The following is a 19,165-nucleotide window of genomic DNA, read 5'->3' as shown; positions in this document are numbered from 1 at the left end:
AAAAATTAGGTTGCGTTTCTTTGTTTTACCCTTTAACCTCTTCCACCCATTTCTCCCATCCCTCACCTCCTGTCTCTGGCAACCTCTAGCCTGAGCTCAGTTTTGGTTGAGTTCCTTTATCTTACAGAGAAATGTGATCATCATCCTGACCTTCTTTGAAGGACTTGTGGTCAAATGCCCATTCATCCATGGCTACATAAGTTACCTCTACAGAAATTTTAGTCCTTGCACCCCAAAGGAAATACTAGAGACAAATAGGACCTAATTCCTCCATGTGATGGAGAAAAGCTTTTCCCCCAGGTGGACCTATTTCTGAATGCCTCTGACAAATTCCTACTATTTCATAGGTAATATTTTCCAGTTTTTTTGTTTTTTTTTTTTCAATTAGGTTGGTGCAAAAGTAATTAAAAAAAAAAAAAAACACCCTGGCAAAACCGCAATTTCTTTTGCACTAACCTAATATATTCCCTATGGTCTGTCACATGCAGTTGTGTTCTAAGATGAAGTCAGTGGAGAGACTTCTGTTCTAACCATAGTTGCTGGTCAGCTTTCTTCTCTGAACTTAAGTTTCTCTAAAATGACTTCTTTTGAGGCTTTTATCTGAGGCAATCCCTACAAATTTCCAAAGCTTTGGTGAGTAAAGTCTTCATACTGCAGCATTTGGGTTTGTTTGTTTGTAAACGGCAAACAGGCAAATAAATAAGTGCAGACTTAGGCCAAAGAAAGGGTCAATTTATTGGCCAATATATTGAGAAGTTCAAAAGTATCTGGCTTCAGGCACATCTGAACTCGATGATTAAGTCTTCTGCCTGCCTTCAGGCTTAGCTTGATTCTGTGAGGTGACTCCAATTAGACCCAGAATTACATTTTCCCAGCTTCCAGCTTCTCAGTCTTCATTAAAAGAGATCTTCTCTTTCTCGATAATTCTGACAAAAGTCCAGGAACTGAGTCATATTGACTTGGTTTGTGTCAGATGCCTCTGACTCTGCCATTGAGTTCAAGAGCATGAAATAAAGTGGTCAAACCTGGTGTTTTCCCACCCCTGCATCTTGAGGGGGTGAGGTAGGGTTGCTATTTACTTCTTCCCAAATCATAAAGACCAAGAATGGGGAAGAATGGAATCAAGGAAAGAGAGATTAGACGCAAGACAGGCAAAAACAACAGATATCCTCTACCCATGTAAATATTATGACATTTTTCATAGCCAAGACCAAAAAAAAAAAAAAAAAATTACCAGAAGGATAAGGTCTTCTCAGGAGACACTGAAATAAAATCTGCTTTTGAGTCACTCATCTACTTGCCAAATTAAATTGTAAGTTTTTGGTTAATAGTCAGGATAGACCAAAGTCAGTGATTTTTGGTTGGTCTTGGGTAACTCAGAACCCCACAAGAGCCCCTCCGTTAGCTTTGCAGATGCTCTGGAGTTCTGTGTCTTTCTCCAGCTGTTTTTGAGTTGACTTGGCACCCAAGATTGGATAGAGAATTTCCCTTCAAGTGCATGTATTTATACACCACATGAGCCCAAACTGCGTTCCCTCCCTCATCTCCATAGCTTGGTGAATTTCTTTCTCGCCTGCTGAAAAGAGTTTCAAAGGATGATCAGCTTGTCTTCTCTCCGTAGGTGTTGAGATGTCAATGTTGCAATATCATCCATTAATAAAGGGAACTGCAGCACAGGGCAGAGTCTACCTCACCACACACAAGCTCTCCCCATCCCCACCCCAACCCCCAAAGATCATATGAAGCAAAACCTATCCTTAAGATTAAACTGTTTTAAGCAGTGACACTAGAATTGAGGGTCAGGGTATTTGAGAGACCTAGGCAATGGAAGCATTTATATCATGACATTTCAGCAGTGTATCCCGGATTCTGGATACTCTTTACATGTGGACCTCAGTAACTACTCTTAGGACATTTGGTGAGTCCAGTCAGGGGCATCATTATCAGCATGATAATTAACCCTGAGAATGTATTTAGCTTTGCTTCATAAGCATGAAAGCACAAAGACAGAATTTTTTCAACTGTTCCGAAAAAATAAATTAACTTTCTGCTTTTGGCACAAGGGGTTGAGGGAATTAGTCATCATTTGATCAGTTTAAATGTTTTACTTTAAGGCAAAGCCATTAGACCTGAATCACACATGCCAAAAGCAGCATGGATATACCCCCATTCATGTATCCCCTCTTTGTTAGTATTGGGAATCAAACCATACTGCTGCCCATTAATTTTACAGTGACCGTTCCAGTTTTCCAAAGGTTGGTAGATTTTTCTTTAGCAGTAAAGCCCATTTATATTCTCATTGTCAAGAATCTATAAAGTGCGTGGGTATCCATGAGAAATAGGAGATGACAGAAAGATACATTTCTAGAATTGATTCCAGGAGTGTCCCTGGAAGCTTTTATGGAGATAGATAAATATGATTCATGAATAGGATTTAGGAAATGTTTGTATTACAGGTGGTTCACAGAAGCGTGCAAGAGGCTCCAAAATTGTGGTTAAGGGTTAAAAAAAAGAAGCAGCTATTGTGGGGTTTGGAGCCAGCCGAACTTGGACATCAGCGGATTGCAGGGTTACTAACATTTTTCTTCTTATTAAACACCTTTCACGGCAAGATATAATCTCACAAACACTTTAACAATTTTTTCATTTCATCAGTTTGAAAATATGTGATAAAGAAATTCTTGAGGTAGACTTTAATTCATTCTGAACAAATATATTACTAAAGATTATATTATAAAGTTCACTTTTGATGCACTTTAATATTCACAATTATAAAATAAATTTCAAATGCCACTGAACAAATTTATTTATATTTTTTAATAATCAGGATTTGTCCATAGACAAAAATATAAATGGCATTGTCATCTTTGTTCTGACATATGTATATAACAGTGTATATACATATATACACACACACACACACACACACGTTTTGTTCCTATATGTGTTAAAATATAGATTGATATGTAATAGGTATTATACTTTCAAAACAGGCAAAAATTGGCATTTAACATTTTTGCATTTTGTGCTTAAAGAAGCAACTGGTTTGTTTTTATGTTTTCTATATTTTGTTTATATTTAATAAACTGCAAATAACATTTTGAAGGAGTTCTTTTTAACCACTAAATAATGTGTGTAATCTATTTAATCAATGCGGTTTTTTCTTTTTAGTTTATTGGGATGAAATGCAGTTTTTTAACACTGGTTTTTAAATTTCTAGAAATAAAGCCATATAAAGTTTTGACTAAACAGGTGCAACTTATGAGCTCATTCTAAAGGGAAATATGCATAATTGGTCTTTTCATGGTACCGTGTTTCCCCGAAAATAAGATCTAGCTGGACAAGGAGCTTTAATGCATTTTTTGGAGCAAAAATTTATATAATACCTGGCATTATATTATATTATATTATATTATATTATATTATATTATATTATATTGTTAAGACCGACTCATATGAATTTTTGCTCCAAAAGACTCAGTAGAGCTGATTGGCTAGGTCTTATTTTCAGGGAAACACTGTAGCATTAACTCTTCCTTTTATCCAATTATATGATACAACACCTCAAAAAAATATAATAATCCTGGAGTTATCTGATTTGTCCATGCACATTAAGCATTTTAGAAGCAAATCATCTACTGATGGCTGTTTTTTAAAATTTTTTATGTGTGTGTTTGATTTTGTTTTTATTACAGATACACAAAAGCAAGAATCTACTGTGGGGGGAGGGACAACCAGGCATTGCTTTTATGGACTTCAGCCTGATTCACAATATAAAATCAGCGTTTACACAAAGCTTCAAGAGATTGAGGGACCCAGTGTGAGCATAATGGAAAAAACACGTAAGTCTAGTGTCTTCTCTCTTGATCCCTGTCTCTGTGAACAGTTTTTAGACATCCTGTTTTTGGTTCAAAAACCTTATTCCACTTAGAAAAATGTTAGCTATTGCCGCCCAGGAATATCTGTAATACAAGATTTCGGGTTTTTTTGTTTTTGTTTTAGTAATACAAGTTTGGCTCCTCTTATCCAGTCCCAGAATTCACTGCATGTGGCCCAGTGATGTCATCTGTATGTTTTTTTTTCCCCATCCTCCATATGCTTCACAAAGGACTATAAGGCTGTATGTTGGCAGAGTGCTTAAAACAATGACCTATATTGTGATTTAGATCCATAAGGAATATTTGTGGTATGTGGAGCGTGAAATGAAGTTTAAGGACTGGGTCTTGACATTGAAACAATGGTATTTTACCACAGCCATGAAGGTGGGCATGGAGCCAACATGTTTCCCCTGGCTGACCCTAGAGTTAATGCCTACTTCAGAGCCTCTTGCTCCTGTTTTTCAAGTTGGCTGCAGATCTAATGCACTGAAGGGAAAGGCAAAGTATAAAATTAAAACAAAGCACTTTTTACATGTTCTAAAGAGCAAGGAGGGTGTCAACTTCTTGGAATGGGTTTTAATCAAGGATTCCTGACCTAGAGGCCACAAACATTAAAATGGTTTGAGTTGTAGTGAATTCTGGGGAACATTGTTGTGCTTAACTCAGAATCTTGAACGTAAACTGGAAATCCTTGAGGATTTGTGTCTGAATAGATAGTGGGCAACGGGCTTTCTTGGAAGCCCTTCTGTTGTCTATTTGAGGTTTAGAACGTTCTACTGTCTATGTATCAGTCTTTCAGTTGATCTGGCACGTACAGAAAAAATTCATCGTCAGTGTGTAACTTTCAAACACAGAAAGTCAAAATATAATAAATTAAATCATCTACTTTTTAAAATATACTTTTTGCATAACACTGAAATAGTCAACATTTTATATTACATATTTATTTTTGAGATATGTTACATACCATAAAATTCACCCATTATAAGTATACAATCCAACACTTTTTTAGTACAAAGAGTTGGACAGCCATTACAACAGTCTAATTTTAGAAAATGTTTATCGACCCAAAGAGATCTTTCATGTCCATTCAGAGTAGTCAGTCCCCTGTCCCATCTTCAGTCCCAGGGAATTTACTTTCTTTTCTTATGTATTTGCCTTTTCTGGACATTTCATACAAATGGAAATATACAATATGTGATCTTTTGCATCTGGAATCTTTCACTTAGCATATGTTTTTGAGGTTTATTCATGTTGTAGAATGCATTAGTAGTTTGTTTCTTTTTATTGCTGATTAGAATTCTCTCTTATGGATAGAAGATCATATAATTTTAAAGTTATTAGAGACCCCGTAGTGCTCAAGATTGAGTCAAACAGGTTCGGTGGGGGCCCTTTGTAGCATTGTGGCCTTGGGCAATTCAACATCTCTGAACTTCTTTTTGCTTATCAGTAAAATTAAATGCCTCCTCTCTTAGCACCAGTGGTGGTGGTAAGATCCAGTAAAAAAACAATCTGTGGAACAGTTTTTCAATTTGTATCTCCTGGAACAAGTACTTTTTGTCATCACTTGCGAGTCACAAAGTGACATGGGGTGGGATATGTTTTCTCTGGGCCATGTGAAATTTTTTCTCTCTAAGCTTTAAAGCATTTTGAAAATTCAAAAGCTCTGACCAGACAGGGCACACACGTCCTAAGGATGCCAATTTGCTTGACAAAGTAACTGCTGTCTCTTAGACAATGTCTGAGCTCCCAAGTGAGCTACTGCTTAATGTTTAGGCTAGTTCTGTGTTCATATTCATTACTTGCCTGACCTTTGAAAACATTTGAGTTTGGGACCCCTAGTCCACTTCCCTTCTCTTCACCCGACAACTGTTAACTACCAACTCAGGGTTAAGCCAGATAGCTCTGTTTGATGTAAATGTCTTCCTTATGTTGAGGACATCTGCCTTTTTGCAGCTTCTACCCACTGGCTCTAGTTCAACCTTTTGGAGCCGTGCAGATCAAGACTGAGTCTTCTATGTGAGGGCCCCTCACATACTGAAGACAGGGACCATCTGTATGCCACGTAGAGAATATAAACATGTGTCACCAGTTTATTGTTCTTACCCAAGGGGTTCTTTGACCAAATGTTCTGCCCAAACATTGATCTGCCTGCCACAGGCTCTCATGGGTTTGGTTCTGGATTTATTTATTGACTGAACTTAGGACATGCCTCAATTTTTCTTATTAAAGAAGTTGCACAAATCTTAATTTCCACGAATATTAAGATAAATAAATCTGGCATTTTGGGGTGCTTTCAAGAACGTGTTGCGATTCTAGTTTTAGTATTAAGATTTCTGATTTTCTTTTTACTTATGAAAGTTTTTAGCTTCAAAAAATTGTCTTTACAAGATAAAAGTGATATATGTTCATAATAATACAACATAGGGTGTGAAGTGTATTGTCAACCCCCTTCTTTTTTTATTCTTCCTTCCCAGAAATACTTATTTGTACCAGCTTAGTCTCCTTCAAGACAGTCTACCTGATACATATATCTATATATCTATAGATATAGTTATGGGTTAGAATATATGAGTTAGATATATGATATGATTTATGAGTTAGATACAAATATGAGTTAGAAAATAGATATAGATATATGTATCAGATAGAATTTTTTTGTTCTTTATGTTTCACAAATGGAATCGTACCATAGTATTCTATGACTTGCTTCATTTCACCTAATAATTAATGTCTAGCATTTTTTCCATATCAGTAATATACAGTTACCTCATTCTTTAAAATGTTGAATCATTTGACTCAATTTTATTTTATTGGCTCTTAAATTTGGAAGAAACCTTAAAATCCATCTCTTCCAACCTTCCTGCCAGTGAAGGAATTCCCTTTACAACATTCCCGGCAAACAACCAGTCGGCCTGAGCTCCAATCCTTCCAGCTCTCTGGTACTTATGTCTCCAGAGGCTGAACATGAATGGCTATGATTAATCAAAGGTTTTACTACATATTACACTGGGATAACAAAAAGATGTTTTTTTTCCAGTTTTTCTTAAATTTTTAATGTCAAATAAGAATAGAAAAGAATACATACAGTTAATATGTAGGATGCTTTCCTAATGATGCCATAACTTCTGGTGATTTGCCACATGAACTGGTATGATCATCATCACTCTGATTAATGATCCCCAGGTTCTTTAACCAACCCACACCTCCACTTTTACATGGACTTCTCATCCCTCAGCATCAGAGTTGAACTGATCTGGACACATGGTAGCTGATGTTCTTCCATTTGTTCTCTCAGATATAGTCTGAGCAGAATGGAGAGTGAATCAGATTCCATCTGGGATCACATCCTGGGGCTGTAGGGTGAAAAGGGGGAACGTGCTATTGACCAAGGATTGATGGTCAGTCCTTCCTTAGGCAGAATGGAAATGAAGTGTATTGTATGTGTGAAAGCAGCCAGAGACTAATCTGAAATAGTTTGGCAGGATTTGTGCCTTAAATCGGCATCAGGACCACTCTGTAGTTGACAGTTTGATTACATTCACTCCTGCTGGGTTAACTGAATTGTGGCAAACGGGCATTTCAAGGCTTCAGTCTGAGGTTGAGCCTGATGGATGGAGCCAGTTTTCCCAGGCTCTGGCTGATTTATAGTAGTCACTAAATTCACTAAATTCTCAAAGAAGGAACTGTTACAACCATTGACTTCCCTGAAAAATTACTGCTTTGTGACCTCCCTTTTTTTTGCCACAGATGAGATGGCTAATTGATGTTCTTTCTCCCTCACCTTTACAGAATCACTTCCTACTCAACCACCTACTTTTCCTCCGACCATTCCACCAGCAAAAGAAGGTAAAAGAATAATAGAATAATGATGTGATTTTAGGTTTAAGGTTTTGTTGGTGTTCATTTAAAAACTAAGGTATTAATAAAAGATATTTTCTCCTTAATATAAATCCTTATCAAACTCTGATAGGATACAAACTTCTAACCAGTAGTAAATAAGACCTAGGGATCTTACAATATGATGAATAGTTACAACAATATTATACTAAAATTATGTAACGTGATAGAGGTGCTAAATATTGCTACAGTGGCATCCATTCTATAATATATAACCTTAAATTTACAGAATATTATATGTCAAACATATTGAATTAAAGAAAGGAAAAATAGGGGGAGTGGTTAGCTTAGTTGGTTAGAGCACGATGTTTGTAACACCAGGGTTGCCAGTTCGATACCCACACGGGCCAGTGTGAGCTGCGCCCTCCACAACTAGATTGAAACAACTACTTGACGTGGAGCTGATGGGTCCTGGAAAAACATTTAAAATAAATAAAAGTTTTTTTTTTAAACAAAAGAAAAGAAAAAATATCTATTTAATTATAGATTCGGTACACAGAAGGTAGATTTTCTAATAGAATTACTTCATATTTATTGAAAATATCATAGTAGTAAATGTTCACCAGAGAAGAATAGTTACATAATTTGTGAGTGAGGCTCTAGTTTGTAATTCTGTAGACAGGGTAATATTTTCCCAGTTTACCTCTGAAATGCCTCTCCCAGTTGTTTCTTTCTCTCTTCATCACAAGAGTTCCTCATCACCTCTTACACAGTAGTCATTGTGAATATTTTTTTTTCAAAGCTTTAATCCTAGGCACTTGGAATACAATAATAATATATGATTGTTACTCTGCTTATTCCCAGTATTGCAAGAGAATATGTGTTTGCCTAGGCAATTACCAGTTGAGGATATGAGTTAGAAAATGGAGATTATACTATGGTAGTGCAGAAATGAGAACAGTTAGTGCTGTTGCAGGTTAAGTACTTGGAAAGAAGGAGAAATTTGATGTGCATTTTGAAGAATGAGTTTTCCAGGTAAATAATGGGGAGAATAGCACTGAAAGTCATGGAACAATCTAAGCACATAATATGTTTGGGGAACTAGAAGTGCTAGTATGATACATGGAAAAGGGGGAAGGTAGAGTTATGAAGTGGTCTTTGTGCCTGAATAAGAAGTTTGGGTTTTATCCTATAGGAAATGGTGTGCCATGAGAAGTTTTGTGAAGGGAGGCTGACCTGAGGAAATCTATATTTGAGAAAGATAATCGTGGTGGAATGGAGAGGATGGTTTGAACACATAGTTGGAAGGTTGTTTTGGAAGAGTTCTTCCAATCATCATGCGTTTAAAAGTACTTATTACCTATCAGGGATACAAAGAAAAATAAGTTGTTCCTGTCTTATAAGAGCTGAAAGTCGGTGGGGTCAATGATGGAGAGTGTAAGGGTCAAGGAAACAAAGAGGCAATGAGACAGTCTAATAAAGGTCAGCATCCTTCCTGGCGTACTAGGCAGAGTCTTCAACCATCACCCTAGATGGAGGCATCATTTCCCACACTCTGTTAGGTAAGAGCACAATGTACAACTCAGGGTTCCCATACATGTCTTATGCTATCCTGCATCTTCTAATGCTATTTATTCTACCTGGAATGGCAGACTCTTTCCTCTTCCTTTTCCATACCTAGCCTTCTCTAGTCGCAATATCTGTGATTATTGTCACGACTGGAACTGAAAACAGAATCCTGATGGATGAATTTCCTAATTAGATATTTCTGATTCAGATATTACAGAACTCTTTGAGGTCAGAGTATTTTTATTTGAGCTGAGCTTGGTGGTTATTGGGTAAAAAGTTATGAATGCTCGTGGAAGTTGTGTGATTTGGAAGGGTCTGTGAGAGTAAGAATTGACAAAGTAGAAATTTTTGCCAGGGTGGTTTTAGATGGTGGGCTTTTGCAACTTGAATGTATTATTCACTTTGTGCTCTATTTTTCCTACATACATTTAATTAAAAAGTCTGTAAATTATTATTAAAGTCATACTGGATATTTTATATATTTATTTATTTACAGATAAATTCTAGTTTTATTTTTGTGACTAACAACTAGGGAGGAGGGGAAATCAGGGAAATTCTGGTTATTTTAATATAAATATTGCAGCTGAGATGGGCACAACCAACAAAATGGGTTTAACAATAGAGAATTTCACTTTTTCAGAAATAGGTTTTAAACATTAGATCTCAGTAGACAAGGTGGAAAATTTTCTTAACCATCAAATAAATTAAGAAACCAGCATTTACTAAGCATCTGAAACAAAGCTTTTTATGGCGACCAAAGAAGAAATTGAAGTCATATGAAGTGAGAAAAACATATAGAGTAAGTAAACTGCCAACAGAGCAGTTATCACATATAACCACATAATTAGTTATTAAACGATGTAGAATAAAGTGAAAAGAAGGAGAATAGCTATACCAGCATCATCTGGGAGAGATTGTTTAGAAATATAGAATCTTGGGTCCCACCCCAGAGCTACTAAATCAACTTATTAATCTGTATTTTAACAAGATCCACAGGGAATTCAGATACTCATGCAAGTTTGAAAGCACTGTTCTAAGGGATTTGGTTATTCTCCCAGTTAAACCTGATTGGGGAGTAGAAGGATAGAAAGGAGGAGGAGGAGGAAATGAGCCAAGTTATGTCAAGATCCCTTCCAGCAGTATCACCTCTGATTCTATTTTAATAATAAGTTATAAGATTTGGCAATACTTTGAATTTGGGATAAAGAGAATGATTCATTCTTATAAAAAAAGTAAGAGAAAAATGTTAGCCTTAATGATACTGAACCAGGCACAAAAACGTTGACAAAAAAGGAAAGAATTTGCTTTACCAATATTGTGCTTAATAACAGTTGTATCAACGAATATTTTGGAAGTAATGACAATGGGAGATACTGGAAGAGCCACCACATATAAAGTGAAAAATCAACAGTAAAGATCTTTTAGGGAGTAGAAATAGAAAATAATAAAGGATCACTTTACAAGACATTAAAGCAAAGATATAGGACTTTCAACATGGTTGCCACTGATTTGTAGTTTAAGAAATTATCTGTACAGCTGCAAGAATCCTCATCAATGAACATTATTTTCCTGCCCCCTATTTCTCCACCCTCATCTCTTTTCCAACTCCCTTTCATCTATTTCTCCCCTTCTCCCACTTGCCTTCAGTCATACTGAATATTTATTAAACAAATGTTAAGAAGTAGAAAATAATACACAGAAGAAAATTAAAAACACAATTTCATATCCCAGAGGTAATTTCTTCATGGATTTTGGTGTATTTTCTTTGACTTATTAATTTTTTGTTTTGAGTATATATTCAAATAGATTTAGCTCTCATTTCAAAGGTAAAACCTAATCTAGATTTCATCTTTCCTTGAAAATAGAGGACCAGGTTTTCTTTCATAAGCTTATAATTAGCAGGTCTTGTGATCCCTTTCAGCTTTAAATTTAAACCTTAAATTGGTAAAATTTTATAAATCATGGAACTCGTGAGAACAACCTCACCAGAGCCTTATTGTTCCTGGCGTATTACTTCACTTAGAGATGGTTTATTTTACACTGTAAATAGCTTTAAGGGAATAAAGTTGTACTTAATAAAATAAAAACCAAATGATTTTTTTCCCTAAAGAAAGTACAAAGGCACATTATCTCCAAGAATATTTGTGTGTAACTGACCTTAAGAGATTCAGATTATTAAAGAGTAAATTATTTGTTTCATCATGAAACACAGTCAACCACAATGATCTACTTAATGAAAGAGAAAAGAGACATGGATAATTTGAAACAGCACATGATACCAAAAAATGACAATTAGAAATGCTTTCAGTGGAGTAGGTTTTCGTTGGCATGTTTTTTGCTTGTTTGTTGGTGTTGGCATCAGTCATGCCTACTGATAATAGTTTCTCTGGGCTAGCATTGGTGTACATTTTTTGACCTGTAACAATGGATGGCAGAAGGGCATAGACAGAAATTCTTTTTTATTAGATTGATTGGGATGACATAGATTAGTAAAATTATATAGGTTTCAAGGGTACAATTCTGTAATACATCGTCTATCTATGGAACAAGGTTGGAATTAAAGTTCGCTTATGGCCTCAGCCCTAAGGCATATGAAGTTGTTGGTTAATCTGCTTCCGTTGTGTCATATGCCTTCCTGCTGAAGTTGAATCTCTCTGAAGTTACTAATTCAACAAGTAGAGAACAGGGAGCACAGAAAGATCACTTAGAGTTCCTCTAAATGAGTAAGCCCTAGAGAGTGTTGGCTGATTCTCCTCTTTGTAAATCACTTTAGTTCCACATTTTTCTATTCTCTCATTTCTATTCTTTGGGGCTGAGGTTGAGGAGTTTTTCCTTTCTAATTCCCCATGTTCAGTAGACACTTCTGAGTCATGAATGGGACTCTTGAGTATCGAAGAGAATAGTGGTCAGGAAGCATAACAAACAAGAGCTTGGAACATGACCTTTAAAGGATTTATACCTTTTCTTTGGGCAAGAGCTCGAGTGACCGGAGGGAAATCATCATCTGCTTTGTTGGTTTAATAACTACTGTGTTCCCCCCTTATCTCTGATTCAAAACTTTTTCTTGGTCTTCAGTATGTAAAGCTGCCAAGGCTGACCTGGTGTTTATGGTGGATGGATCCTGGAGTATTGGAGACGAAAATTTCAACAAGATCACTGACTTTCTGTATAACACTGTTGGAGCCCTGAATAAGATTGGTGCTGATGGAACTCAAGTAAGGCTGATAGGTCAATTATGAATTCGTTCTATGCATTAAAATATTATCCTAATCTATTGTTATAGCTATTAGTCAGGGGATATAGGTAAAGAACTATAATGATCAAATCCAACCCTAAATGAGAGGATACACAAGTCTGCATTTGGAAACATCTTACTGATACCTGATAGAGTTTGAGAAGACGCTAATCCTTAAAAGCTATCGTGCTCAGCCAACTAAGACTGGCCACAACTAAGAATGGCCACATTCACAGATGTTCCTTTTGTACGTACTAGAATAGAATATCTTCTCTTTGGATGCACCCAGTATTTTCCCTGTCTTCAAAGACATTAAAATCTTGGAAGAGAGAGGCTATGGCCGTAAACTGCTATAGACCAAGTAGAACTTCAAATTAATTTGTTAATTCAACAAGTGTTTATTGAGCATTTATTATGGCCAGATACAGCACTGTCATAATGAGTATGACAGACAATGTCCCTCATTACATGGCTCATATTCTTAAAGGCATAGACAAGCGGAGGGGGAGAGACAGGTTGAAATAGGCAAATAAATTCACAGGTGGTGATGTAAGCTCTGAAAATGGAATGACATGATTTAAATTCACTGAGGGTTATTTAAAATAGTGGGGGATGGGGGAGGGTGGGAAGGGGCTGGTGATTTTAAATTGTCTAGCCCATGAAGGCTTCTTGGAGGAAGTGGCTTCTGAACTGAGGTATAAATGATCTAGAGAAGCTCTGACAGTAGACTTGCCACACAAGGTGTTAGTGGGCACGTAGGACCTAAGATGGGAATCCATTCTGCAGCTTCAGATGCTCAAACCTGCAGCTAGAATAGAGCAGCTGAGCATGTGTAGGGGCGGGAGGGGAGGTGGAAGAAGTAGGCAAAACCAGACTATCTGGAATCTAGTGACCCATTACAGGATTGGGTGTCATCATAAATGCAATGGAAAGCCTGTGGACAGTATGGAGAGAAGAGACAAGATCTGATGTGCTTTTTAAAAAAGATTATTCTGACTGTTTTGTGGAGTGTGCATATTAATAAGGGTAAGCGTGGAAGTGGTGAAACCAGCTAGGACACTGCTCCTGTGGTCCATGGGAGAGATGGAGTCCTGGGCTAGAGTGGTAGCAGAGTTGCACCAAAATGAACAGATTTGGAATACATTTTGGAGGAATGAATGGCGGAGAAAATTTGAATATAAGGGGAACCATAAGAGCAGAATACATAAAGTTGTGGAGGCATTTCAGGGAGGGAGAAATTTGTTTTGTTTTAAGTGGAAGCATCAGAGGACGTTTCCTAAGGGTGGTGACATGTGCTGTAGACCTTGATAAACTGGTAGCAGCTGAAGGCTCACAAAATCAGAGAAAGCACTCGGAAGATGCTCTGTTTACTCCCCACATCATAATTCAGAAAAAAAAAGCGAAACCCATAAATTAAAAATGGCCCCGAAGTTCCACAGGAATAAAAGCAAATGATAGGAAAGGAAACCAGGAAGGTGTGTGTTGTAGTAGTTAAGAACGCAGATTTTGAAGGAGAAATACCTGGCTTCAGCTCTTGGTTCTGCTGGTACTATTCTTGTGATCTTGTTGTGCAAGTTACTTGGCTTTCTGGGCCTCAGTTTCATCATCTGTAAAATGGTAGAATAGTAGTAATTACATCATGGGTTTGCTCCATACGGAAATCCTTGTAAAGAAGCCAATTCTGATTCTCTGTCCTTTGTCAAGTTACAAGGCCTAGGCTGCCATTTTTCTATCTGTCAAATGAGGTGACATAGGCCTACAAGCATTAGAGAGAGATTTTTAAAATAGAGTACTTTCTAACAGGTACTTAGAGAAAAAAAATGCTATTTAATGTGTCGTCAGATTTGGTATATAACGTGTGTGGAATTTTAAATCAAGGAAATTGTGGCCTGGGTTAAGTAAGAAATTAAAATTGTAGGTAATATGTTCTTTTGTGTGCTCTCTGGCCCAATGGAAGTTTCCATATATGTAAAAACAAACACACCTTCTCTTTCCAGGTTGCAATGGTTCAGTTTACTGATGACCCCAGAACAGAATTTAAACTAGACACTTACAAAACCAAAGAGACTCTTCTTGATGCAATTAAACATATTTCATACAAAGGAGGAAATACAAAAACAGGTAACACCAAAAAAAGCCCAGTTAAGACCCAAAGAAATTAATGATTAATTACTGAAATGACCTTTTAAAAATTATATTTATTGGAGTAGCATTGGTTAATAATATATAAATTTCAGGTGTACAACTTTATAATATGACATCTGTATATTCTATTGTGTGCTCACCCCCCATAGTCTAGTCTCCTTCCATCACCATGTATTTGACTCTCTTTACCCTCTTCATCCTTCTCCCACCTCTTTTCCCCTCTGGTACCCATGATTCTGTTGTCTGTATCTATGAGTTTGTTTTGTTGGTTTATTTTTGTTTTATGTCCCACATATAAGTGAAATCATATAGTTCTTTTTCCATCTGTCTTATTTCACTTAGCATAATACTCTCAAGATCTATCCATGTTGTTGCAAATGGAAATGTTTCATCTTTTTTTATGGCAAACAGTGTGCCGTTGTATATATGTATTACATCTTCTTTATCCAGCCATTCAAAAATGACCTTCTTTTGAGGCATAGTATGATAGATTTATTAAAAAAGAGTTTTGATTGATTGAAGAACTTTGTTCCTCCCTTCCCCTCCCCACGAAAACAAAAATGGGTGGGAATAAAATTGAACTCTTGCCTTCCTTTGTTTCAGGAAAAGCAATTAAGCATGTCCGAGATACCTTGTTCAATGCAGAGTCAGGTACCAGAAGAGGCATCCCAAAGGTCATTGTGGTTATAACTGATGGACGATCACAAGACGATGTGGACAAAATCTCCAGGGAGATGCAGTCTGATGGTAAGTTGTACATAGATCACCAACAGTGGCTACCAATAAAATGGTAGTATTGTTGTTTTCTGAATACAAATGGAGAAGCTATATCTGCATGACTTAAATGTTTCTAAATCTTTCTCAATATTAACTAGACAGTGTGATTTTAAAAATATGTTCCAGGTTACAAATCTATTATTTTGCTGTATTTTCTCTAATACTTTTGCTACATACAGGATGCCTTGTATAAGAAATGCTAGCAGCTCAGTACAATACTATGAAAAGGATCATTATAAAAAGCCAGGGATGAAACCTGATCACAGAAACTCCTCAGCCTCATCATCTATGACGGGGAGATTCTCAGAAGACTGCTGTGAAGATTACATTGTATAAGAAATGCCTGGCCAATAATTTAGTATTTTTTGCCAAGCACTGAACTATGACCCACCTCAAGCTGCTAAGCCTATTAATAGTTTCTACTTCTGAAAAAAAAAATATCTATAATTTCTCTGTTTTAACTACACTTCATTTCATAAATTTGAAGATAATTATTTAAAATATGCAGACATAAAGATGTTTTACTCAAATGGCAACTATTTTGTCTCAGGCACTAATTGGGGCATTGGCCTTTTTGAGTTTTCTTTTTTTTTTTTTTTTTTTTTTGAGTTTTCTTAAAATGGAAAATTTTCTTTAGGGGCTGATGGGATAATTATCATATCATGACATATGTGCATGCAGAATTCTGATGAACTGTAAAAGATGAATTACCCGCCCCCACTTGTACTCCTTTATGAATGAGTTTGAAACATTTGAATGTCTTGTATTCCATTATTTGTATCTTGTGCAGTTTAAAGTAATCAGGAATCTGTTTCCTTTCTGCCACAGGCTACAGCATTTTTGCAATTGGAGTGGCCGACGCAGACTACTCAGAGTTGGTTAACATTGGCAGCAAGCCCAGCGCCCGACACGTTTTCTTTGTGGATGACTTTGACGCCTTTAGGAAAATTGAAGATGAATTGATTACTTTTGTGTGTGAAACCGCATCAGCAAGTGGGTTCTTTGAAATGAGTACTTCCTCATGTTGCTTAGAGGCTGAACTGTTTCATACCAGTTAAATGATGAGTCCCCTTAGATCTGAGAAAAGAGTATTGTCTTGTAGAGCTGTTTGTTATGCACATACTAAGTTTTAGGATTTGGGGCATGTGGAAGTAACCTTCCCCTCTCCTGGGTTTAGAGTTTTAGGTTGATAAAGACTTTCCCTGAAGAGTCTGTGTTTAAAAGTAATTCTGCTTAAGCAGCTGCAGCAAATAGTTTGTAAACATGTATTAAGACTGCTCATCAGGGTAACACATTAGAAATGAGACTTGTCCCAACACATGCTCTTAAGTGACCACCATGGATTTTAATGGACCCAGGAGAGGAGAAGGAAGCTATGGCCCTCTGGTTTTATTAGGAGAAGTAAAAGCATTTCAATCTGTAGGAATCCACAGAAAACCGTAGCTACATCTGGTTTGGACTCCCTTCACAATTGACTTCCAGAAAGATTATGTTAGCTTCCTGTTCTCAGGACAGAAAAATAATACATTTGGAACATATCGAAATTATGGTTTTATATTGTGTGTTTTGTGTTTCAGCCTGCCCACTGGTGCACCAGGATGGCATAGATCTTGCTGGTAGGCTTTATCGCAATTTTTTTCAAGTACAAATATATTAAATAGCTCCCATTCAGGGTCTAGATTTTTCTTTTAATTCTTAACAGACTAATCTTGAAATTTAAAAATCCCCAAATGCCTATGTAATCTTTTTCTCTGTCTCTGGGTTGTTTTTTTTAAGGATTTAAGATGATGGAAAGGTTTGGTTTGGTTGAAAAGGATTTTTCCTCGGTGGAAGGGGTTTCTATGGAGCCTGGCACCTTCAATGTATATCCTTGTTACCGACTTCATAAAGATGCTCTGGTTTCCCAGCCAACCAAGTATGTTTCCATTGCAAGAGATTAAAACCAATCATGTGTTTATTATATCGCAATGTGAAAATGATGTCAACTTGAGATAGGCTATAATCAATCGGTCCCTGTAGGATTTTCCATATGTTTCCAGATGATGTTTAGATTTCTTTGTTTAAAACTATCAGACTCACATATAATGCCGGTTGAACTTCAATATCTGTTGATCTAAGAAAAATATATCAAGAGAATTGATACTTACACAGCACTCTCATACCTGGCATTGTTCTAAATGCTTATGTATATTAACTCACTCAAACCTCCAAATAACTCTGTGACCTCGTAATGAAACTGAAGCACGAAGAAGCTAAGTGACTTGAGTGAGATCACATATTTTGGTAAGAGACAATGCTGGGATTTGCACCTGGCAATCAGGCCCCAGAGTCCGCACCTTGAAACGTTTCGTGCTCGGGCCGTGCATTCAGATGGCTTTTATCTTTAAGAAGTCAAAATAGCACCTCCATATACCTGAAGAATTGTATCCGATTTATATAAAAATCACATTGTCTCATCGCGGTACAGTCTGGGCTGCACATTGGGATTGCTGGGGCCATTTGCAGCAATTCTGCAGACTCTGCAAGGACTTGAGAATCCAGGGTGGGACTACCTGGTGTAAAGTGTCATCTCTCAAGATGTCATCTGCTACTTTACAATCCAAACCAACATTTGTTTTTGTCTTAAAATGCCTTCAGTATTTTAATGTGCAACATTTTCAGTGTCCAAATTTTGAGGGAAGTGTTGGTGGTTATCTGACAATGTCTTCATTTCACCATTGGGTACTGCAATGTGTGATTTTAAATCTCTGACTGAGATTATGCAAACACAGTCTTGCTTATTCAACACCTTTAGGAGGATTCCTTAAGATTCCTCCTCCCTTTTTTCCCTCCTTTCTTCCTTCCAGTGTATAGTGTAAATGGTTTGATTTACGTATATTATGACATAATTACCACAATATGGTTTAGTTAACAGCCATGATCTCATATAGATCCAATCAAATAATACTAAAAAATTCTCCTTGTGATGAGAACTCTTAGGATCTACTCCTAACAACTTACCTATATTTCATACAGCAGTGCCAGCTATAGTCATTATATCGTACATTACGTCCTTAGTAGTTTCTTTTCAGTGTCCAAATTTTGATGTAGTATGCATATTTACATGAAAAAGGAGGAGAGATCATATTGGAGTATTAAATTTATCTAATTTATAAACAAGTTGCTTTTCTCTCTTCTTCCAAAATATTATTAAAGTATTGCCTATTGCAGTGCTATCCAAATTATTGTGTTTCACTTTGGGAATAATATTTGAAATAAGTAGACCTCTTTTAAAAATTTAAAATATTTGTTGTTATAGGCACAGTTTCACCTTCTAGAAAATGGTTATACATGCCTTTGACCTACAGAATGTATGTGGTTTTAGATAACGCCAGCATCTGATGTTACCTTTTGGCAGGTTTTTTTTTCCTTTTTTACACTGTTTAGTGATGAATATTAAATGGTTATTTAAAAACCATTCCTGGAAGAGGCCTAGCCAAAAGTAAGAATTGCCAAAGGGAAAATCCTTTCCAACTCCACTGAAATTGCCATGCAGTTATCAATGCCCTCCACCGTGCCAAAGCCAATCCCAGCCCTTCTAAAGCCGTCATCAACTTTTGACACCGTTGATCACTTCCTCCTCCTGGATTCTTTCTCCACACTGGGTCTCTGGGACACACACTTTCTTGAGTTTCTGCATATGTTTCCAGCTGTTCTTTTTCAGTGCTGGCTCCTCTTTTCT

The 19,165-nt window shown here is 36.7% G+C and overlaps 1 protein-coding gene across 3 annotated transcripts in view; it reads left to right on the top strand.

Moving 5' to 3' along the window:
* Positions 1–19,165, top strand: part of COL14A1 (collagen type XIV alpha 1 chain) — a 202,731-nt gene that overhangs the window by 105,418 nt on the left and 78,148 nt on the right. For all 3 annotated transcript variants that reach the window (XM_081070910.1, XM_081070912.1, XM_081070911.1), the window contains exons 24-31: positions 3,696–3,842; positions 7,671–7,727; positions 12,363–12,502; positions 14,520–14,643; positions 15,271–15,414; positions 16,273–16,437; positions 17,022–17,060; positions 17,221–17,359. In XM_081070910.1, coding sequence (XP_080927036.1) covers positions 3,696–3,842; positions 7,671–7,727; positions 12,363–12,502; positions 14,520–14,643; positions 15,271–15,414; positions 16,273–16,437; positions 17,022–17,060; positions 17,221–17,359 — 955 coding nt within the window. The remainder of the gene's footprint in view (positions 1–3,695; positions 3,843–7,670; positions 7,728–12,362; positions 12,503–14,519; positions 14,644–15,270; positions 15,415–16,272; positions 16,438–17,021; positions 17,061–17,220; positions 17,360–19,165) is intronic.

The sequence above is a fragment of the Rhinolophus hipposideros genome, assembly GCF_964194185.1.
Source record: "Rhinolophus hipposideros genome assembly, chromosome: 13".
Lineage (NCBI taxonomy): Eukaryota > Metazoa > Chordata > Mammalia > Chiroptera > Rhinolophidae > Rhinolophus > Rhinolophus hipposideros.
The sequence above is the reverse complement of the archived record's forward strand: the minus strand, read 5'-3'. Positions and strand labels throughout refer to the sequence as shown.